Source organism: Euwallacea similis, chromosome 4, assembly GCF_039881205.1.
Source record: "Euwallacea similis isolate ESF13 chromosome 4, ESF131.1, whole genome shotgun sequence".
Taxonomy (NCBI): Eukaryota; Metazoa; Arthropoda; class Insecta; order Coleoptera; family Curculionidae; genus Euwallacea; species Euwallacea similis.
Window position 1 is genome coordinate 2,960,031 of NC_089612.1, and position 24,786 is coordinate 2,984,816.

Genomic DNA, 24,786 nt, shown 5'->3' on the forward strand with positions numbered 1-24,786 from the left:
AAGTTCGTTTTCTACTAGAAAAGGCTGCCACAACAAACAAAATTGTTGCTGTTTGTCGTAAGATAACTCCAGAATTGTTAATCAAATAAGGCAGTAAGGGATACGAGTCCGTCAACGTTTTGTACGGCATAATAGACAGATACATTTGGGGTCTATTATTTACAGATCAAAAACTAACGGGAAATCTTTATTTATAACTTTTGCAAGACGAAATTACAAACTACATCAACGATTTGCCTCAAGACGTAGTAAATAGCATAATTTGGCAACAAGACGGAACAGCTCCACGTTGTGTTAAGAAGGTAAAAAATGTTTTTAATCTTTAATATCCAGAGTGGATTAGAAATAGGGGAACAACAGCTTGGCCAGTGAAGAGTCCTGATTTAACGATGTTAGGTTTTTTCTTTTGGGCATATATGAAAAGTAAAGTTTACGAAACTACATGCAATGACGTTCACCAATTAAAATTAAGAATAGCAAACGCTGATCAAGAATTCAAACAGAAACTAGAAGTCCTCATTAATTTGGTGGGACATACTATTAAAGCTTATCAAAAATGCATTGAGCAACAGGGTGGTCACTTTTAGCAATTCTTCTAACAAATAGTAGCAGATAATTAATTGTTATTTGCTTTTAAATGTGAATGATTATTTTCATTAATTACACAATAGATGTGTAATAAAAGAATAAGTTTATGATATTGTAAAGAAAAATCATTTCAATACCGTGTTTTAATACTATTACTATTATTTACTGAAGGCAAATCGCTAACTCTAACAAGGTCGTTTAAGGTAGAGCCTACCTGCATAACACGAAAACTATTTTCAACTTTTAAATTGCCATACTAAGTTAACGGTAAGAAATAGACGTACTTAGTGTTATATAAAATATGTTTAGAATTTTCTCTAGAATACGAAAATTAAAAAATATACAGGATGTTTGATTTTAAAAAATGCAAGTTTCCTCAATAAATCTCAAAATTTGACAATTTGGGACCTCATTTTAAATTTACAAAAAACTTGTGAATGAGTCCTAAAGAACAACCTTTTTCACGTATCTTTGGAAACAGAAAAGTTGCTGCAAAATGAAATGTTATCAAGATAAAATTATCACACCGTACAGAAGACGATGCCATTAAGTCGATTTCGACATGAGGATATGTCTCATGAGTTATCATATTATCGCTTGCTTTAAAGACAGGTGAAGAAAAATCTAGAAAATGAAATCTATTACGACTATTTTCACAATATGACAACACTAATCGTAGTTTGACTTCAAACGTCATGCTATCCACTGTTATAATTAGTCGAAAATAAGAGAACGATACCTCGTTGCCATTGTGTCAGAAGAGATTATCTTTAGAATTCAAAGATAAAATTGAAGTCAAACTTTGTATTAGAATTCCGCCGGATATTGTGTAAATATTTAAGAAACAAATTGTCTTAAGCCTCAATGTGGAGGAAATTTTCTAGAGAAAGAAATCTAAAGATGACACTTGCAATATGGCAACATCGATCATGTTTGACAATTAATGTCAAATCATCTGTCGTCTTGATTATTTCCAAACAAAAGAGGTAGAAGCCCGTTGTTTTAGATTGAGCGTCATTTAGTAAAAAACTTTAAAAAACTCCAAAGTTGCAACTTTTACGAGTGCGGGGTTCGCACAGGGGCGAAATAAATCCTCTAATATACATATAAATATGTAAAATAGTATGTATAACAAGTTTTTCACTTTTGATATCAGTTTATGAACGTTTCGCCATATTTCCCCATGTAGCTTTCGATCACGATAAGCTGAAATTAGAAAAAGTCCTAAACATGCACAATATACGCTTACGTAATTGGCAACAATAAAAATGATCAGATGGAATTTAAAATTGTAGCGAATTTGTGAAGTACTGTTTGACCAAGTTTGACTTTGGTCCCTATTTAAAAAAAAAATAAAATTCCTGTAAAGGCTCTTATGAAATTACAGAGGTTTATCTATATGTGACGGATTTACATATTTTCCCTGAAAAGTCGACTAAAGATCGCAATTCCCGCAAGAAAACTCAATTTTTCAGAAATCTCAACTGAAGAATCACAGAGATGCGAGTGAGCTTTTTTACACGTACCTACTCGGCTCGTTCGCGCATTTACACCACTTTTAATAAAATGTCACTTCAGAAATTACGTGAACGGATTCACGTGAATTCGTAAACATTCAGCTGTACTTTCTTTAATTCTATGTGAGATGTAGACGTTTAAGACACGGAATATTAAAAAATGTACAGCAGGTCAAAAAAAGTATTCATACACCCGGGCGAATCTAATTTATTTGCAATTTTCATAACGTAAAAACAATTTAAATCATAAAACTTTAATATATTCATATAAATAAGACATTATTACACAGATTAATGAAAAATGTAATCAAGAAACTGCCTCTTTATAAAAAGAAAATAAATAAAAATGTCTTTAGGTACACCCAAAAAAGTGTTTAAACACTATGAAAACCACTCTGTTATGACCCTAAATAACAATGAAAAATTATTAATATTTGGTGTGATACCCCATACCATCGATCACAGCCTGTAAATGACGATTCATTGATTCAACTGAATTATAGGTAATATTTTCAGGTATTTTAGACCATTAGTCTAAAATAATATTACCAAGTTGCTCTTCTCTCGAAATTTCTCTTTTTCTTATCTGTCTGTCCAAATGTTCCCATGAGTGCTCAATTAGATTGAGATCAGAAGATTGAGGTAGTGTTTTTAAAAAATGAGATATATTATACAGTGTGGAAGTTTTAGATGGAACAGTCCATATAAATGAGATACCGAACATATGCAGTCAAAATCCTCGAACACGTCGATTTTTGTTTTTTCTTGCGGTTTTTTTATGGTAATTTCATGTATACAGGGCAGCCCAAAAATCAGGTACGACCACCGACTTTGATTTTTCAAACGGAAATACCTATTTTTTATTTCATTTTTGAATTGTACGCAAAATTCTAAATGTATTTCGTGTACCATGTCCTATACCTAAATGCAACAGGTCTCGAGAAATTTACGATTGAACATATCAAAAACTAAAACTTTCGATTTCTTATAAAATTTCTTTGGTCCTGAAAAGGACCGATTTAATACAAAATAAAACAACAAGCTACAATTAAATTAAATGTTCAAATTCGATCCCACCTACTTCTTGACAGTAAACAAGGCGATGAATGAACTCCTGTTTGACATTTTGAAGCATTGCTGGGGTAATTGTTCTTATTTCATTACGGATTTTTTCTTTTAAGGCTTCGATAGTTGCTGGTTGGTTAAAGTATACCTTACTCTTAAGATAACTCCATAGAAAGTAATCTAAAGGCGTGAGGTCAGGTGATCGTGCCGGCCATTCAATTACCTCTCGTCTCCCAATCCAGCGTTCGGGAAAAATGTTATTCAAATAAGCCCTAACATTAACGTGATAATGAGAGGGTGCTGTTTTCTTTTAAATCAGTCCGTTTCAGGATCAAAAAAATTTTAAAACAAATCAAAAGTTTTAGTTTTTTATATGTTCAATTGTAAATTTCTCGAAACCTGTTGCGATTAAGTATAAGACATAGTACATGAAACACACTTAGAATTTTGCGAGGATTTCAAAAATGAAATAAAAAATAGGTATTTCCATTTGAAAAACAAAGTTGGTGGTCGTACCTGATTTTTGGGCTACTTTGTATACATGAATTTACTTACCATCAAAAAAACCGTAAGAAAAAATAAATATCAACGTGTCCGAAGATTTTGGCCGCATATGTTCGGCATCTTAGTTATATGGACTGTTCCATCCAAAACTTCCACACGGTATAGTGACCACTCTTAAATTAATTTTGATGAATGCTTGAGATCATTATCCTGTTGAAAGTAAAAATTCTCTTCTAGTCTAAGTTTTTCAGCACTACTTTTTAAATTGATTTCCAGGATATTTTTATACATGAATCTTTCCATGTTTCCCTTAATAAAAGTTAAGTTACTCAGACCATTTGCTGCCATACGGCCCCAGACCATCACGTCTTCACCATCATGTTTTATTGTTGGTTTCAAATTGCGCTTCTTCATATTTCCCCCCGGTTTTCTCCACACTGTCTTGACACAATCAGATCCAAATAAAGTACATCTAATGAAATAATATTTACTTTCATTAGAGAAAATAACTTATTTTCAGAACTCCATGGGTTTTTTTATATGTTCAACAGTGAACGCAACACGTTTCTTTCTGTTCACTTTATTTATCCAGGGTTTCTTGGCTAATCTTGTTCCATGGAATTCCATTTTCCTGATATGGTATCTAATGATCTCTGTATGATTTTTTTATCCGGTTGTCTGTTCTAATTGTAAGGTGAGATAAGGTGCGCTTACATTGGGGGTTCTTTTTAAGTTGCTGTAGAATGAAGCTTTCATTTCGTTGCATTATTTTTCGTCGTCTTCTGGAGCGTCTTAAATTATTGACAGATTCTGTTGATTTGTATTCCTATATGATGTAGTATAACTTATCTCAACACATTCTGCTATTCTTCTATAAGACTTTTCTTCCTGATGATATTTGACTATCTACTTTTTGACACCTTCGCTAATGTCTTTTCCTCTCCGCCCCATAACTATTATTTTTAATTTACTTTCTTCTAAGTTGTGTTTCTTATCGCAAATAAGTGGAATTTGTAAATAGCAAATTTGGCAAAAAGATAAACCAAAACATCAATGTATGAATACTTTTTTGGACATACCTAAAGATTTTTCTTTTCATTTTCCTTGTACAGGGACAGTTTCCTGGTTACATTTTTCATAAATTTGTAATGATGCCTTATTTCTGCAAATGTTTTATGATTCACATGGCTTTTAAGTTACGAAAATTGCAAATAAATCGGATTCGCTCGGGTGTATGAATACTTTTCTACTTACTGTATACTCTTGAAAAATTATCTCTGCCCAGTTTTCAACATAAACGACTTTATTCCATAGAAAGAGGACTGGCAAAAAGCATCTTCTGGTACATTGATGCTAGAATTGCAAAAGGAAGTATTTATATTAATCCCTTTTGTAAGTTAATAAGGAATAATGAGTTTTAATGAATTATCTGTCCTAGTCGGATCTTCCCATAATAATAGTAATACTGATATTCGGTCGAGACTGTCAAAAAGTATCATCATAACATAAGACAATCTGTTGTTTGACAGCGTCGTCGGAGTTACAACTTTTCATTTTTGGCGTTCGATGTGCAACTGCGAGTATCGCTCCATCTTACTCTTGCTAAAGCTCGAAGAAAACTAAAACAAAAACCCCTTTGTGTTTATCGATCATAATACCGATTGCTTTTTGTTTCATTCCGCCATTACGTCAAATTCGCTATTTTAGTTCGTTTGGTCCATTTTTGCTATTCCTAAGGGTTTCTTTGTAATATTTTAAGGATTTATGTTTATTTTCGATAGAGGTGAATTATAGTACAGATGATGGTGAGGCATTTTAAAAGGTAAGTTTTACCAAAGATTTTCACAATAGGAGTTGTTGAAATTTGAAATTCGTAAAGAATGATAATATCTTGCGTGACCGTGGATAAATCGTTTTAGTATCCCATTGATTGTGCTATTGTGTTATATGCAAATCGTTTATATTTCGCGTAGAAAAACTGTCCCGAAAACTTAAAAGAAAACTTGTAAAACATTCCACAATATAGTGACGCTATCAATGTTATCATCCATAAGTTAATAGGAATGTGGCTAGTACCGAGGTCCTCGTAGGTTATGCCATCCAGGAACTTTTAATATAGATTTGACTAGATTTACGTCATCTACTTTAGCACTTTGTATGCGGTTTTAAGAGCTCTTCAAAGGAGAAACCTTATTGCTCACCACTTTAAACCTGACGAGGGCTTTATGGTCGTAACGTAACAACATAATTCCGTATGATTATCCCGGTAGAGTGCCTAACGAACAACCACCAAAGCCCGGCAATTTTGACACCCCATTAGCCGGCGGCTTTTATGGGAGGAGGCCGTGCATTCTCCGATGAAAACGTTAATACGCCTCCGATTTTTCTCCGTCTCTAAGTGCCTCGGCCATTTCTAGTTTAATAACGAGCGTCTTAGAGCAATAATTAAGGTGCGAAATTTACGTTCGTTAGAGTGCAAAATGCAAGTCCGCGCGACTCTTAGAATAAGTGCTAATATGCCATTATTATTGTCCATACTTTATGGGAATTGTTATCGGCGTATTATTATGGACGGGCTTTTAACCTCTTATGAGTGCCATTTGTATCAGAGTAAAAACAATAATTGCCCCTCGGCGCTTTCGTTTGCTTTTAAGGTTTATTTTGCAGTGGCGTGGAAAGCACAATAACAATGCTCTTTCTGACGACTAATAATCAATTTTCCGAGCCATTAGCAGATGTTAACAGGTGTACGTCCTCTTTGATGCGCATTGTAGCACATCCGTAACAGTGGCTCTGAAATTCGGTAGGAAGTCTCTTCGATCAAGCGAAAATAGTCAAGTTTTACAGCTGCTTCCCTGGCACTCAACTGAAAAAAAGGTGGCATTGCAAATTACGATCCCCAGTCAGAATTGCACTTCATTACATTCAGTACGAAAAACTTTTAATGCCGTCAAGGCATAGCTAATCTAATGCCCACTTGAATTAAATTTAAACCTGGCGTGATCCTACAGGTAATACTTTTCAATATAATATAGCACAGATTAATATTGTTCATTAAAAGTTAATGATTTTCTCACGATAGTTTTGTCAGCCTCAAATGCCTATAATGACTTCATAGTAATCGTACCCCTTAAATCTCCAAAAACCTCATCAAGGTTGCTATTATTAATTTAAAGTATCTCGTCACATCGACAAATGGAAATAATCGCGTCTAGTTTGGCGTCTTCGGCTTTAATATCCTGTGACTCAAATAGTGCGGGAGATTCTTCTTTTTAGTTAGCAACTATTGGCATCTTTTCAATGACATACCCTTGTATTTACGGTCTCTTTTCATTAGCCGAGCGGCAGTCTCATTGCTCTTTATAGTTAAGGTTTACGATCGAAAAATGGAAATAAACTTTTTCCATTATACTTTGCCGAGGTGTGATATTAATGGTTTGTGGCAGGTATTTTTAAAACACCTACAGTAATTGTGTTTCTGTGAAATATAGAAGACACTTCAAATTCGATAGGGAGAGGCGTATGAGGCATTTCCAACCATAAGAGGCTCGTCGGATTTAATAGTTTTATATGAGGTTTTTAAGTAAGCAATAAGGCCTTCTGTGTTATAAACCAAATTTGTGACAGTTCAGTAAGATTATGAGAAGGTGAAAGACTAACGAAATTTCCAATTATCCTTTTGCTTGATAACAAGCTTGACGATCGTGAAGCAATTCCGTTCACCATTCTGTCAAGAAATGTTTCGAACACCTTTCGAAACTTCTGAAATGTGAGCTTTTAAAAAAAAAAAAAGAATTAATACAATCTTTTTAGTAATTTCGTAGAAAATAAAGAGTACCTATCCCATAAATAATGCCTTAGACGTTAATATTTTTTACTTAAAATTGCTTTACAAAACTTGGCAACCAAACAAATTTAAAATTTATAGCGGAATTTGTCAATGAGGGAAAATATTATGAGATACATTAAATATATTTCAATTTCCTTTTCATCGGTCCATTTATCAGCTTAATTTATTCAGTGAAATGATCTCCTCCCGATGGTCATTAAGCGCGCTCTTCGCACCTCATGAGCGCTCTGCTCAGGGGGCATTTCAATTTCGAAGAATAGTAAATTTTATGGTGTTTCGGAATCGTTTCACATCAGGCGCGGTTCACACGGCTCGGGCATGACTTTCAGAACTTTTATACACCTCCGGTAAGCATCTATAACGTCTTACTTTAAAAGGGTCATGAAGTTCTAATCAAGCAAATTGTTAATAGATATACACGGACGTAATAAACTTTTCCGGTTCTAAAGTGTTTATTGAACGAGTTCTTGTTTTTGCATAGTCTGTCGGATTTTTTGGGCCAATCGAAATGGTAATGGGAAATAGAATGCTGCGTAAAAATAGATGAAATGAATTAGTTACGTAGAGGCCATCGAATTTAAATGAAGTGTGCATTAGTGGAGGTATTTTAATCGTTTTACAGTTACAGGCCTAAATGTCAGGTTTCTGGAGTAATTGCGTATTTTCTTCAAATTGCGTATCACTTCCGAAGATTCGTGAACACCTCGAAGCAACGCCGGAACATTGAAACTCTACCGCCCCTTTCTGGTAATAGCACTTTAACGCATCTTTCAAAGGCCGCCATGTCATTGCTTCAACTATATACGCACAATAGAAGCTTTTCCACAATCATCACTTAGGTCCATTTTGCAAGCTAATATGGGTCTGATTGAAGTTCTGCTGGGCTGATTGAAGGCCGAAGGACTCACCCATTTCCTCGTCGAGGCTTCTTCCGGGCTCCTATTGTTCCCATCATCGTGCGTTTCATCACGAAGTGCAGGCTCTAATCAAATCGGCGCTTTTCTAGCGTTTTTCGCAATGTTTAGACGCAGCTAGTGCCGGTAATGTGGGCGGCCGCCCCCGGGATGTTAGCCGCCCAAGAACCCCCTGCTAACGGTACGGTAATTGGTAACAGATTAGACGAAATTTCTTCTCGATTATCTACGTGATGGCTAATGGTCAAGAAGTTAATTAAAGATGTTGACGAGTTAAAAAAAATTTAAGAAATTGTGGTAAATTATAATTTCCTGGCAAAATGGTGAATTGATTTTCTTGCTCTATTATGTGATTATAAATAGAGCAAAAGGCAAATACATATGCACGTTGGACTCGTCTGTTGAGTAAAATGTTGTTAGCAGCAAAGCATTGAAATAAAGAATGGAATGTTTTTCTGTACTTGAATTTCATTGAACGATTTTTGCACAATTTTTGATCATTGTGCGTTACATCACGAAATTCAGTCTGTAATAGGAGTATTTCTGGCATTTCTTCCGACATTTAAATGCAGCTAGTGCCGAACGAGACACTGCATATTACTAAGTTTTTGGTGTCTTCTGTTCTTTCGCAAACATTTTCGCAAAAAACCAATGCATGGTTTTTGGTAGTTTCGAAATATGGCAGGTTTTTTGGATGCGTTTTTTCAAAGGCCTGAAATCTAATTTTCTGCAATTAGACGCCCTGTGTATTACTATATTATTGGTTTGCGCTACGCTTGTGCAAGAAATTGCCAGTACACGGAGCTATTCAGGGCTTTAGTAATTTTCAAATGTTGCAGGTTTTTGAGATATTGCATTTTTTCTTCTTTGAATTTCTTTAGATGATTTTTGTTGGACAATTTATGATTATTAATCTCCAATGGATAAAACTTGAATGTACCGTCACTGCCCTCGTCCATTTATTCTAACGCAAGTTTTGAAATAGACGAGCGCGCGAAGTTCCTCCCACAAATGTGCCAGGTCCGTTTCTCAGGCAGAAACTCTTGTCCATTACGAAAATAAGTATTTAATCGGGCCTCTAATTACTTCCTGAAACGGATCCTTTTGTGCCTCAGCTGTGCCATCATTTATTAATTTTACGTTTTAGATATAATTGCCATATAGTTAGGAGAGCACCACGATAAAACCTGTTAGCGTGATTTATATTAAAGGCCGTAGCACCCAGCATAGACAAAGGTCAATTCCAATCGATAGAACTTAAACTTGTGGAAAATTAAAAATTGTTTGTGGTTTTTTTTCATGATGGCTGTAGGTATAGTCAACGGGCTGGAAATTCAACTCCTAACTACCCGTATAAATAAAGTTTCCCGCCGGTCACGGTTGATTTGGCTTGTCCTTCATGGTACCTACCAACTATGGCTACCAATAAAGTACCCTGCCACAGAACAACCGAATATAATCGGCACTCCCGGGCAGTGTGTCGCCGCAACGGTCCAGCAGGTCGCTTCGAGGTACCACCGCATGCAACATCCGAAGATGGTGTACGCTCCACCACGTGATTTACCATTCTCAACACGCCGTGGGAAAAAATTATTGCTCGGGTTCGTGCACCCCCATTGCACCAGAAAAAAAAAAGTCTTATATGCCTCTTCGCTAAAGCCTTGAAGTTCGATCAGTTGGCGCAAAAGCGACACGAAGAATTTTCTCACACACAAAAAGTGTGGAAAATGGCTTACTGACCATCACAATACGCTCTGAATTGTAAGTAGGTATGATGCAAACGGATTTGGTTGAGGGGTTTTATGGAAATGCACCCGCGAAGGAATCTTAATTAAAATTCGCAGAAATCAACCATAAACTATAGCAAAAACCACAACGGTCTCATTAAAGCTCTGTTATATTTCGATGGTTCCCATCTAGGTTTTCGACGAAAACAAGTTTTCAGCTTAGAACCTTCAATCTTTCTTTTGTCAACCGAGAAAATTTTAATTCTAGAAACGCACAATTCTGGTCAAAATCGTGAAAAAATCAATTAATTTGCATGTCATCTTAAACAAGCCACGACGTCTTTATTGCCGATAAAGAGGTAATACACAGATCCTGGGAACTCTGAATCGATTTTACGGCCTCCGATGACTCTGCTTGAAACGATAAAATGGATATAATTTCCTTCTAATTTGTTTCATCATCGGGCCTTAATTATTAATGGATTACGGCAAAGTGCACGCCATAGGGCACAAAAAATCGTTTATAAAGAGCCCCCGTGTGACAAGGTTTGGTGTATAACAATGGTGTACGGTCAGCGAACTGTGAAGGGCTTCCCTTATGTACAAAAAATAAACTTGTTGAACACATTTTTATTGAAATTGCCTTCACCAATAATTATTATTGAGTTGGCATTGGTCAAGTACACGAGAAGAATTTTATGAGTATAAATGTACAAAACCAAGACCTATTTTTTGCTGATGAGCGCTCTGAAGCTCTTATTAAAGGAGCTTTAAAGCGCTCGAGACACACTTATAAAAGTTTCTTCTTATAATAGTATTTTGTACTTAAATTAAACAGTATATACAAAATAGCCTGTCATCAGTCTTAACTAATAATCTACTTAATTATAAGATTCTTCCATATTGCATCCGATTGGATGTAGAGGAGGAGGATTGGCCGAAAACTGGACTTTCCTGCAGTAGAAGTTTGCTTCCAAAAGCTGAACCACCGCTGCTACTCGAAAATAGACTCCTGAAAAACATTTAAAAAAATTAATTTCTGGGTAAAATAAAGACTAAAACTTAAAACAAATTTTTACACTTTTTTGGATTTACGATATAGAAAACTATTTTTAATGTACCAAAAATGAGTCTTATAGAATAGAGATTTCTTCCCTCTGGGTGACTTGCTATGCACGAGCTTCGCATAGCTCCCACTTCTACATACGTTTTATCCGATTTTTGATTACAATTATTATTTTGTTCCATTAAAAAAGGGTAATTGTAGCGAGGTGTTTTATAAATTAATGTCAAATTATTGTATTATTCATCATAACTTTGTGGATCTATTACGTTTAATATCAAGCGCGTCTTTTGTTGCGCTTCCGGTTCTCATTAAACGAAATTGGTTGTTATGGTCGAATTCCTTACTGTGTTTAAGGTTTTCTTTACAACATTTTACAGCTTTATGTTCCTTTTCAGTAGTGTTTGAAAAGATTAATAATTCATATTTCCTATTTAAAAAAAAACGTTAAAAACTTGTATGCAAACTAGTAATTTCGTGAAAATCACAATCTTCCAAATCTAGTAATGTCATCAATGAGGCGCATCTGTCAGTTGTGCAGTATGAATGCAACAGATAGAGATGTATTTATAATAATAGATTAATGGTGTAGACTATGTCGGCAATCAAGATCTATATCAAGGTCAATAATATGAGATAATATCAATAGTGTAGAAAAATGTATGTGTATAATTAATTTTTAAAATGAAATCGAGTAATATTCTGGGCCACGGACGAATTGATGATTTGCACAAATAATTAATTTTTCATTAGGTAATCGAGGCTCCACGTTTTTACCTCCAAATTGTCTGGTTACATTTCAAAAATTTACAAAATCTTGAAAAAAACGCCACAATTTCTCATTAATAAACAAATTAAAACTTAATAAAATACAATGGCAAAGCTTTCTGAGATTTTCTAATTTTTCGGTATTTACCTTGTATAATACTGCATCCCGTTCTGAGATCTCTTTCCGCTGACCAAAGCTCCGGCGGCCACCCCAACGGCCACTAAGAAAATCACCCCCAAAGCGCAGAAAGTGATGGCCATCTTGTCCACCGAGACGCAAAAAGTGCGGTCTCCTGGAATTTTCGGAAACGGATAGCTGTCGAAATCTGCGAAAAATATTATAAAGCATCAAGGGGGAGTTTCCTATATCGTTGTTTATGGGCGCATTTCCATGGTGTAAATCTCCCGAGGCCCGACAAGACAAAGGGCATTATTTGCCGCTTGACTTGTAGCGAAATCTATCAATTTTCATTACTTCACTCCTTTGTTTTTATTTTTTTACGAAGGCGCATCGGATATTAGCCCATAATTTACCCATTACGTGCGCTACAGTTTACAAATTGCAGTTTACACAGTCCACTGCCAACCCGTAATGTGATTTCTGTCACCCTACAAGACGCTGTTTTATTTATCCGCCGCCCTTGAACCGATCCTTGGCTAGTCAACTGTGCGAAGACCACCACAAATAACAAACGATGCCCGCCCATGCCCATCGCATCCAACATAATAATAAACAGAGGTTGGCCCATGAATATGCATATGAAGCAGGAAGAATGAGGCTGCTTGATTGATTCCTGGAAAAATCCGAGGCTGCTCTTAGATGCAATTCTTCTAATCTCTGGGCACTACGTACTTATAGGGCCGTTGTAAATTTGTGCGGCGCATAAAAGTGCGCCGGTACCCCTCAATTACGTAATGCGCCGATCGGACGGCGTGCATTAAAAAAAATGCCGGGAACGCATGATTTCCCGTACAACTATCAATTAAACCGGAATAAATTACTCGCATTGCGGATAACTTGATAATACTGCACTTAACTCTATCTCTACGAGTGGACCTTATTTTTTTTTTGCTTTTACACACGTGATTGATTCGTATGGGCCTTTGTCAATGTCGTGCAAAAATCTATGTTAGAGAGGAGGTTTTGTTCGCCATTTTGTCAATATTTCTATTTCTCGTGAGTGTATAAATTGAGGTATATTAAGAGATAATTAAGGGATGGAGAGACGAGGCGAAGGGGAAGTGATGAAGAGCGGATATGCACTGTCTCACACCTATTTCCTTTTGGAGAGGTATTTGAATTATGGCAATTCTATATCTGAGGCTCACCTTTAGGGCAAGAGCATTTTTCGCAAATTTATTACTCCGACAGAAATAGAATTTCACGATATTTCCAGAAAGAACAAAGAGGTTGATCGTGATAAAATAACGCTCCTTCCGATATATTCTTACCGGCCGATTGTATCTTTTTCCTAAACTCATTTGCATCATCTATTTCTGGGGCTATTACTTCTACGCTGTTGTAGACCTCCAGACGATCCAGAATTTCGCCTTCTTTGTCCGAATTCGATCGTCCAATGCGGTTTTCTGTAGTAGTGCCGTTTCGCGATTCTTCACAGTCGATCTGGAAACACAAAATAAAGACTGTTATAGAGGTAGGAAAATCGACCTCACTCCTTAATAAGCTATAAAATAGCATTTTAAAGAATTTCCTTTCGTAGCAATTTGTTGAAATGTATGAATTATAATAAACTGAAAAAAACTATTAAATTAACGAATATCCTTAAGTTTAGAATTTTTAGCGACTACGCAGAAATAGAAACAGGATGGATGGTGAGATGATAGCGGATGATAAGTTCGTTCACATCAACGGTTGTCAATATTGTAAATTTTCTATGTAGCCTTGATTTGAATGCCCCATCATTGGGTAGATTTTTTTCAATCTGAAAAAAATGATTTATTAGATAGGCTTCTCTCAGGATACCTTCATCAATTTAATCTCAAATTAAATTGAAACTTTAGTTAGAGAAAGGGACATTTTTAAATCAATTATAATTTTTGCTTAATTTCTTAAATTATTTGCTTTATTTTGTGGCTATTTATACTCAATTGCATTTTTATCTATCTGTAATAATAAGTTACAACCACTGACATGGTCGCAAAGCGGATTTGCTTAAAAATTTCCATTTTGTAATTTTATGATTTTGTGCGTAAATGTTGAAAAATCCAAATTTAATCTATATCAATTTTATCTATTATTCTTGTAGAAAATAAGTATTTTATTTGGCGAATATGTTGTTGCAAGTTGTATTCTTAGTAAATTCAGAGAAGCCTCCGTAATTTTTATTGCAGGAAAGTTTCCCATCGCTTTTGTATAAAACATAAAACGTCGACAAATTTTAGGACTCGTCAAATGTTGACGCTCTGTATATCTTGTAAATTTTATTCAACCTCTATGAATCATTCTATAGTGTTTTTAAAGGTTCTTAGTTAAGTATTCAAAAATTAATCAGTTCAGTGTATTTCTGGTTGTCTACCCTACACTCATCCAAGGGAAAGGCGCTAAAATATACAGGACGAATCCTAAATAGGGGTTGTTCTTTCAACACGACATACACCTCAAAAAACTAAGCAAAATCTTTACGTAACATTTTTTTGACACCTCAAAAATAACTGAAATGTGCACATGTGAAAGTTTAATACATTTTGTACAAAATCTAAATCAATTTCTGCACAAAATAATAAATTCGATATAAACGGAAATAATAAGTGCCACAAAAAAATGATCAATTTTTTTAAAAACGTAAACATTTAAGGTTTGTTATTTTTATGTACAGGGTGTTTCAATTTAGAATGTTTTGACAGGAAAAATCTATTTCCTGACTAGATTAAAAAAAACTAATTTAGATGTCAAGGTGTCGATTTTTGAGAAATGTTTAATGTCAAAAACCGTTTCCCGATATCGTCACAGCCCACTAAGATATAGAAGGTTTTTCGATTTTTGGTCATTTTGAAAATCGCCAATAACTTTATTATTTATTAAATTGCGTAAAAACATTATTATAGCATTTATTTCAGAGGAATTTAATGGAATGCTCAATTTTGTTCTGCTGGTCATCGTTTTCCTATAAATCGCCACAACTTTATTTTTTCATATATAAATCATAAGTGGTCATGACTTAACAAAATAGACAATTTTAAACACTTTTCAACAATATATATGTATAACTTTAATATTTATTATTAAAAACAACGGAAATATAACATATTCATTTTTTTACATAAGTTGGTTTTAAAAATTGCTATCAAAGGTATTGAAATTTGTATGGGTTAATATGGGTTGTTAAAATAATCTTTTTTTAGGTTTCATTGTTGCCTTCTGTCATATGTACATTTTTTGAGCTCAGTTTAAGTACCTATGGTAAGAATATGTTTTAAAATTTACTTCATTTTATTAGAAGGAATTAAAATTATCTTTTTTTTTAGGTCTCAACTCCTTTGAAGGTAATTTTCATAACCAGCTTATGTCAAAAATTCGTTGTATTTCCATCATTTTCGATAATAACTATTAAAGTTATGTATATCATTGAAAAAGGTTTAAAATTGTCTATTTTGTTAAGCCACGAATGGCTTATTTGTAATTGTAATACCACGTATGATTTATATTTAAAAAAATAAAGTTGCAGCAATTTGTAAGAAAACGGTAAACAGTAGAAAAAAAGTGATAAATATTTACTTAAATGTCATCTTTCCGATCACTCTGATTTTTAAATATGTTATTTGTGGAGTGATTCTAAGCAACTTTTCTACACGTCGGACGTGGAAATGCCTCCTTCATATATTTTTTTTAGTTTGAAACTTTTTCCAAATCCAACTGTCTTACGCACTGTGAAGTGAAGAGAGATGCTGGGTGGGGTAACTAAAATGTGGTTTTGATGTATTTTAGTAGTTTTCCAATATCACTAGTATCAAATATTTTTTTGCGCAGGGGCCACGCTAATATTTTATGTAGTTTTCTGATTCGTTCGAATAAAAAATTCCACGCAAAGAGAAATTTGGAGCAAAGGTGGTGGGAAAGAATTTTTTGTATCTGAGTTATTGGGTGTTGTTATATTAATAGAATACAGGAGAACCATTCAGTTATTTTCATGTAGAAGAAATATAAACGTGACCTTAGTGTTATATTATATTATATTTTAGTGTCTCTTTAGGTTCGATTTGGTAAGAATTTATTTCTTTTCTTTTTAGTTTATTTTCATAATTTTTTTTGCGTTACATTTTGGGTTTTTGTTTCATTAAGGAATTTAGATATAGACCTTGCTTACTAACTTTTCCCTTTATATTTTTACCCCGCCAAGCATCCCTCTACACTCCACGGTCCCGTAAGACAGTTAGATTTCGAAAAAGTTTCAAACTATAAAAAATACATGAAGGAGGCATTTCCGCGTCCGACGTATATATAGAAAGGTTGCTTAGAATCACTCCACAAATAACATATTTAAAAATCAGAGCAATCGGGGAAAAACCCGATTACTAAATTACTACATTGACATTAAACGTGTCACAATAATTGAACCCATGACAACTAAATCAGTTTTCTTCTATCTAGTCAGGAAATAGGTTTTCCTATCAAAACACTCCAAATTGAAACACTCTGTACTTTATCTATGACATGTGTTATTTTGACAAACATTAATACTATTAAACTGATAACGACCCATAATCACTCTAATAACGAATTAATTAATATACTGTTGGTACATACTATATGCAGAGTGTTACCATAATACTGCCACAGCTTCGCAGTTGTTACATAATATTATTTTATGCAAGGGTGGATTTAGATTTTATACAGAAAAGAAAAACTTTCATATAAACATATTTCGGTTGTTTTTGAGATTTCGAAAAAGGTTTTGCTTAGTTTTTTGAGATTTATGTCATGTAAAAAGGAAGACCTCTATTTAAGATTCGCCCTGTATAGGGACACGTTTGAAAAATTTTGTGGTTTTGAAAAATTCTATTAATACTCCATTAGTCTGTGTTCGGACTTCTTACATGTTGTAAATCATTGCCCATCTCCCGTTGTAAATCACGGCCAAGGGAAAGAATACCCTTTGTTGGAAAGGAGACACATGGGTCCACTTGTACCGTTTACAAGTGGACAACGGCTAGGAAACATGTGTGCTGCACATGGAGTGCAAATGACCAAGGATCAGGGAGACAGGCAATGGTGATATACAACAAGAGAGCAGAACACCCTTGGCAAGTGATCGAAACGGGCGCACTTGATATCCTTTGGGAATTTTTGTTGTCACTGTCTTAGTTGTTATCTTCGTTACTTGTTAAAATAATTACGTTACAAATCCACCACGACTGAGCAGTTAATTCCTCACGCGTGCGTCATTCACGAACCCCTATTTACCACTGAGCATTACGAGATGATATGAGGATAGTCATCACTAAATCCTACAGTCTGTTAAAATTATGTTTTTATGTTTTTTCCTAACATTCAAAGGAGTTTTTTGCTACAAAGTGGCCTTTACTGTTAATAATGCGTGAGCAATGCACATATTAAACATCCTTATAATATGTAGCTGCCATAATAAGATGACGTCAAGATGGGAGCTAATGTCACACAGTGGGAGGAAATGTCTATTTTATAGGAATATTTTAGGAAAATGATCTATTTTCTCATGTTGTCATTTTTATAGAATAAATCGCGTAAATTTTTATTCACATAACAGGCTTCATATGACCACTGATACTATATCTTTTCACTATTAATATGTTGCAGGAATTTAGCAGGTACACGCTCTTTATACCGCCCGTTTAAGAACTTGCGCATTATACCAACAACAATAATAACAACACTGATAATAAATAACCAGGAACACTATTTTAGTTCTGAGAAGAACAGATTTTTATTACAAAAGTTAATGAGCCAAGAAAACAAGGGTTTAAAATATCGAAAACAACAAAAGTTATCGATAATCAACGCTTTCAGAATATCAACTGTCAGGTCAACCGGGAAACCTTAACAAATTAAGCCGCAATTATGCAACAAAATGGTGTTGAATTTAGACATTCAAATATATCTTTATTCTTCTTTAGCATATTAAATTTATATGACTTGTCATTTTACGTAAGACGACTCTCAATCGTTATATTTTGTGACGTGAATAAAAAGTTACCTGATTTGTACTATAAATTTTCATGGACTATAGTTGAAAGTGTATTGGAATTGTTAAATTATGATTTTAATTAATTTTCCGAACGAAAAAAATTGGAATTTTGACCCACTGTATTCTTCTCGTATTTTGGGGACGTTTTGCATAATACATTTTGTAGCCACTCGAATGAAAACTACGCGTGTTTGAGCATATCTGAGTTAGTAACTTAAGTTTCTTAGGGCAAAATTAATAACATTTATATATATTATTAACAACAAATGTCCTATGAACTTTATCTACAAGCCATTTTCTATGGAAATATTGAAATAGAGTCTTAATTTCCCTTTGGTTTGATTTTTTATTTTTCTAGAAACTTATTTGACCCTTTGGGATTTCTTTAGTTTAATGCCTTTTTATGTTTTCTTCCAAACACAATTTATTCTCTTCACATCAACCACGCTGTTGTTGTTCTTCTCAGAGAACCAAAACTTGTATTATACCTTCTCGCAACTTCCCCTGCAGATCTGCAGCCTGCATTGCAAATGCAATCGATCTCGGTCCGGAAACTTGAAAGCGGCGAACTTAGCCACTGCTTCTTGGTGGCGCATTGAAGCTATGGGCTTAATAGGCCCGAATTTGGGGGTTGGAAGCAGAGCTTCATCTACTGGACACCCCAGCTCGTCTAACAACTTTTGAGAGGAATCGCCGAGACCGTCGTGAGCGGTACAATCGATCAATCTCCAACCGATACCAGCTAAACAAAGAGGAATAGTAATAAATGGACAATTGTTAATAAAAATATATATTTTTTCACCTGGTAATGTGGCTTTCACAGTCAGCAAAACAGTTTCTCCAACCTCAACAATGTCCGCTGGGGCTTGTCCAAAACGTTTCTCTGGGGTGATCTCCATCCAAGCCCTGGCCGCCGCCATTGCCTCCTTTAACTCTTCTTCCAGCTCTCTTTCGTTCAGATCCTTGGACCAACCTTCGTTCATCAATCGGCCTACTCTAGAAACACAAATAAATATCGAAATTTGTTGCGTGCGGCAGATGCCATCATTAATATCGCGTATAACAGTAACTATAACGAGCAATGGCGTAAATAAAAATTCATAATCTAGAACGACCTGTGTACATAACTGTTTACAGCAACTGTAAATGCCTGCAATTAGATTTACCTGTGATTCACTTGCTTTCCTGCCTCAATTTCACCCTTTAGAGCCCTGAATAAGGACTGACTTTTGACCAGAAAGGCATCATCCTGCAGCTCGCAATGAACCATCTTTTCCTGATCCGATATCTGTCTGAGGTGCCTGTCTTGTTGGAGCACCAAAGATACAGAGTAGACCATGCGGACTACGTTATTTTTGCCGGGGGCGGACGATAGACGCACCCCACATCCTGACGTGGGGAGGCTCAATGAAAAACTGTTTGAGAGAGTTCCTACAATACAAATAAAAATAAAATTTTAAAAATTTATATGGCTATTTATATACGAGTATATAACCAAAAATTTTGCATTCCTGTGCGAAATCTCGAGCAAACGCTACGCCCTTGAAGGGGTGAGCTGTTGAGATGGTGATGTTGAGGTTCTGAGAGTCGCAGCTGGTCGTTACTTTGGTGATTATGTTGCTGGAAGTCTTTGGAGGGTACCTGAGGCTAGGGCTAAAGGCGCTATCCGTTGGGATTGCGATAATTATAATGGCGTAAAATATTAGGGGAGATGGCAGTGGAAGTTCCATATTGACATCATTGGTACCTACATGGAAACACTAATTAAACTTACGGTACTTATGTTTAGTTTAGTAGGTTAGTGCGGCTATCAATTTTAAGATTCTGTGGTTGATTATTACTTAATCCGAATGATTCCCCATTACAATAAGTTTCATTGGGTAAGATAAGAGTGTTCTCATAATGATAAATGTAGTTTTCTATTTTATTTTTGTTAATACTTAATTTAACTTTAATTGACAATATTGGAAATTAGTGCATACGCGAACAATTAATAGATGGTTTGTGTGATAAAATGTAGCCATTATTAGAATTAGTAACGATATTATCTGTAGCACACAAACTGTATAGAGCTAAGAAGGACTAGCTATAAGATAAAGTGTTTCTATATAATAACACTGAAAAACGGACTTGGATAGTAGTTTTATTACATAGAGACAATTCATCTTGTAGTTGCTCCTTTAACTTTTTTATACAATTAAACAAAAATGTAGAACATTAGTTTTGATATGTAATCAATACATAACAATTTGCCATGTTTGAGTAGTCCTAAAACCAATAAATTCAAAGACGGGGAAACACGATAAAATAGTAATAATTATGCTTTGTACGAAGTTTGGCGCTCGTTTTAGACTCAGCGATAATATTTATTATACTTAGTGTGTTTCACATACAAATAATGAAGCATTTATACTACTAAAAACATCATTAAAACATCTAAATAATCTAGAAAGTAAGAAAATTGCATTGCGAGTGGTATAAATTACATTCACCATTCTGTTCAGAAACTTACGATCGTGCATCATGTCTTGTGTTTGTTATTGTACTTTTTTTTACTTATTACGTTCATACTTATTTCCTTTTAACCATTTGTATTTTCTACCAGCAAAATTAAGCCTGAAATTTGGGTTAAAAAGCAAAATTCTGGCATGCTATAGGAATTCGATTAGGTGTCTCTTATGATCTGTCACAAGCCTCCGATCCTGAATATAATTGTTGCATTTGTTAAGTATTAGAACTAATTAAATCCGCTTCAATTAAGCAGATTCCCACGTTTACTAACGCGAAAATGCAAGAAATAATTGTCTAATAAGCATATTTTCACTTGAGTGAAACACACGTTTCCGCACTCGAGGCCTTTGTTTCTTTGTGAACGGAACATTAATTCATCTCGCATTTTACAATTTGCATTCTGTCATCAATAAATATTCCTACAAGAAGGTCTTATCGATGTTCTTCATAAACCATGACGGACCTCCAAGTCACACTGAGGAGAGTCGTGCCAAAGTCGGACACAACAGTTCGGTCGAATTACAAATTCAAATTACACAGTGACCCAGAGAGAGAAGCGGGCGAGTGTCGAAGATACACACGTAACGCGGCCTGGCCTTGAATGGTAATGACCTCTTCGGCAACGATTATTGTCTTCGAATTAGACATAGCAGCTGGGATACCGCTATTTGTGCACGAATTACCCGCAGTACTGCCGGGCTTCCTCCTTTCTAACCGAAAGTCATATTTGGTTCTCCAAGAGGATGAAGCAGTTTCGATTTAGGCAACCCAAAATACTACCCGTTAACTTCGTTTCTGATCCTGACCATCTTCAGAGATATTTATCGATCTAGCTGAATCCTCTATTGTTATACAATGTTACATAAACAACTGTTTCTTCATTGTCTAATAATTTCTTCATCCACTTTTAATTTAACAATAAATTAATTGTTTTAAACAAAACAAATATAAATAAAGTGTTCGCACAAAGGAGTGAAAATCGCGGTGAGAAAGGCGACGCCGCGGGTTCGGACAATGGCCCAAAGACACTTGGTTTGAGACAATTGAATATACAAATTAAAGAAAGTTGTTTTTTGTATTAATTATTAAACGTAATAACTGTACGCTGTTGCGGCTGAGTTGGGGTCATAAGTGAGGAGTTTTAATCAAAGATGATGTAAGTTATAATCTTGCATACGGTAAAGATTCGCTTGTTAAAACTGAAGATTTCAAACATGTGCTTTGTCTGTGATTTTTCCTGAAAGCTCTCGTTAAAACTACTGTTTTCTGAATACAAGAATTCCGGTTAATTATACCATTAATTGGCAAGAGAGCATCGATGAATTTTTAGATGAAGAGTTACATCAGAGTATCGAAACAGAAAGTCGGACCATGAGTTACAGCGAACGGTTCCTCCCCACAGTAGAAGAATTGGGGAGTGAAAAGGCCCCTGAGAGTCTAATCGCAAAGTTTCTCTGGCATACTATTGCATCAGAGCTCTGTTCCTGTTTTTATCGAAAAACTTTCTTTCTTAAGAAATATGGTTTAATGAGAAAAATCAGGCAGCGACAGCGGTGCTAGGGGTGTTACCCGACGCTGCCAATAGTAAATTAGATTTTATTATTTATACAGGGTGTTGGATAAAATTGATTTTGAGAAATTTTGATATGACGAATGAAAGTTTCGCTTTTTTTCATTCGCTTTAGTTTACTTTTTCTTGCTCTAGGAATTAGCAATAAATTAATACTGCCATTGGCGTCGATGTCACAAATCTACACTACTACTACACTACAGGGTGTCCCGAAATTAAGTAGCAATAATTTAAGGACTAATTCGACGACCAGATATATTAAGAAAAATTCCTATAAACGTAGGACGGCAAATGGACACTAAGGGCGGTACAGCCCTTTTAAGGGTCACCCCTGAAGATGTTTTCTTTCTAATATTATTGAAACGGTTTGAAATACATTAACAACATTTTGTACGTTTACCAAACATTTTACGTCGAATCCAAAAATCTAAACGAAATTGAAAACAAAATTTCAGAAGTGTTTTCTACAGGGTCGACTTAGGGTATTTTTGGTCCCAGCTTTTTTGCTTGCAATTGTTTTTACGATTTGACTACAGCAGTTGAAAATATAGACTTTTTGCATGAAAAAGGTACTCTTAATTGGCGTTGATAAAATGTACCATTTTCGAATAAAATGGACATTGCTTATTACAATACATGCCATAATCCCTGTTATCTACATACATTTTCAAAAGCAATGTTTGGTAAACGTAGAAAATTTTGTTACTGTATCTTAAACCTTTTGGATAATATTGAGAAAAAACCATCTTCAGGGACAGCCCTTAACAGGGTAGTACCGCCCTTAGTGTCCATTTGTCGCTCTATATTTATAAGAACTTTTCTTAATATTTTTGGTCGTAGAATTGGTCCTTAAATTATTGCTACTTAATTTCGAGACACCCTGTAGATGTAAATGGCTTGTTTCCTAATTAGGCATCACGGTTAAAATTTATTTCTTAAATATTATTTTGGTTCGATTTTTGTAAAAACCATATCAGAATTAACCAAATTTATGAAATTTCATCAACATTTACTTCTATAACAATATTCCGAGTTCCAACGAATAAGAGAGCCATCGGCAACATTGCCAGAAATCTATAAGGTATCGTAAATGGTGGTAGTATTAGTTCAATCTAATTTAAATGTATTGGGTGTATTACACGACGTTGTCGAAGGTCAATTTATTAGGGATTTTTGCTCTAGAGGGAAATTATTTTCTATTCAAATAAGGCATGCCAGCCTGTGTACATGCAGGGTGACTCAAATTGTTTTTGGGAAGTGCCAGTAAACGTTATATTTATTGAAAGAGACATTTTATGTGAGAAAATTAACAACTTCTAAAAATTAAAAATTAACGTAATTTCCAAAAACTGACCAGACTTCCAAGTTGAATTTCGGCGAGAAATAATTTTTTTATTTATATTCAGTTTTATTCAAATTTGAATCGATGAACTTTCCAAAAATTGACTCAAAAATCTTACCTAATTCTTAAATTTAACTAATTTAAATCAATGACAAAAGTGTGACAAAATGCATAATAAAATTGGGATTATGTATATAAAAAATAATATACATGGTGATTCAGAAGCAATTACGCTAACAGACGTAAATGGGTGCATTGTGAGGTGCCTAGATCAATGCTTTGGATGTACGGGGAAACATTGCAAAAAATATGATTTTTCCTCCGAATCAGAGTAATAATTCTTATACAGAGCGTTCTGAAAATGTTCAAGGAATTATTTCGACAGTGCATAATTTTTATAAGTTCTCACACGTTTACGGGAAGTTTATCTTTCATTATTGGCTATTGCAATGAATTTTTAACCGGAAAATTGATGAAATGAGAGATAGTTAAAAGGACAAGTTAAATAATAACTAAGATGACAAATATTGAAGAGACGGACCATTTAGAATGTATAGAAGAGACCCTCTACATTCACCTTCTGGAGTAAAAAACATCTAGAGGGCCCGTAAAAGCGAATGTGTACGTAGAAGCCAGGAAAGACATATAGAATGTCGAATTAATATAGACCAAGAGAGCGGTATTTGGGCTACTGTGTATGGATAGATATTATGCGCAATATCTTATTACCAAGTAGAAACTTCTAAAATGTTTTCCGTTTTAAAGAAAAAGACGGCTTTGGAAACTCCTATGTGGTGGTTCTTCAAAATGGTCTTAAAAACCGCGCTTTTGAACCTCAGAAGCAAATTCCTTATTACTACGATATCGCTTCTTTGTGCGTGGCTTTATCCACAGGAAATTAATGCTCAATTCGCTCTTTAAATTCATTAAAAAAACATGTAAATGATACTTACACCAATGCTCAATTAGATGAATCAAATGATTTACCGGTCAGTGGTACGCATCTTCACACAAACGCAAACCGGGCCAATGCTGCTATAGCGGTTGCGGCAACGTACTGAAGAACCGGCGACGGCGAACGTACGGCGTTAAAGAAAAAATACTGTTCTTACGGGACTTACCCAGTGCCGTATTATGGTAATCTTATTATGTCACTGAAGAATGGTCTTCTTGATCCGACCGTCG

The 24,786-nt window shown here is 34.9% G+C and overlaps 2 protein-coding genes across 2 annotated transcripts in view; both read right to left on the reverse strand.

Annotated features, from left to right (window-relative positions):
- Nucleotides 1–18,630, reverse strand: part of LOC136408051 (cytochrome P450 4d2-like) — a 147,611-nt gene extending 128,981 nt beyond the window's left edge. The window contains exon 1 of the mRNA XM_066388810.1: nucleotides 18,625–18,630. The gene's annotated coding sequence lies outside the window, so the exon portion shown is untranslated. The remainder of the gene's footprint in view (nucleotides 1–18,624) is intronic.
- On the reverse strand, nucleotides 10,788–24,684 carry cyr (cypher). Its single transcript, XM_066388814.1, has 8 exons — nucleotides 24,555–24,684; nucleotides 19,674–19,925; nucleotides 19,345–19,609; nucleotides 18,981–19,174; nucleotides 18,667–18,920; nucleotides 13,449–13,620; nucleotides 12,145–12,322; nucleotides 10,788–11,177 (listed from the first exon to the last, which is right to left on the reverse strand). The coding sequence occupies exons 2-8, from the start codon at nucleotides 19,906–19,908 to the stop codon at nucleotides 11,051–11,053; spliced, it is 1,425 nt and encodes a 474-aa protein (XP_066244911.1). The 5' UTR covers nucleotides 19,909–19,925; nucleotides 24,555–24,684; the 3' UTR covers nucleotides 10,788–11,050.
- Nucleotides 24,685–24,786: the final 102 nt, after the last annotated feature.

Coding starts and splice junctions, on each gene's coding strand:
- cyr (XM_066388814.1), bottom strand. CDS start 19,908: ATGGAACTTCCACTGCCATCTCCCCTAATATTTTACGCCATTATAATT. Junction 19,610..19,673: donor ACAGGAATGCAAAATTTTTG/GTTATATACTCG, acceptor TTTGTATTGTAG/GAACTCTCTCAAACAGTTTT. Junction 19,175..19,344: donor GGAAAGCAAGTGAATCACAG/GTAAATCTAATT, acceptor TTGTGTTTCTAG/AGTAGGCCGATTGATGAACG.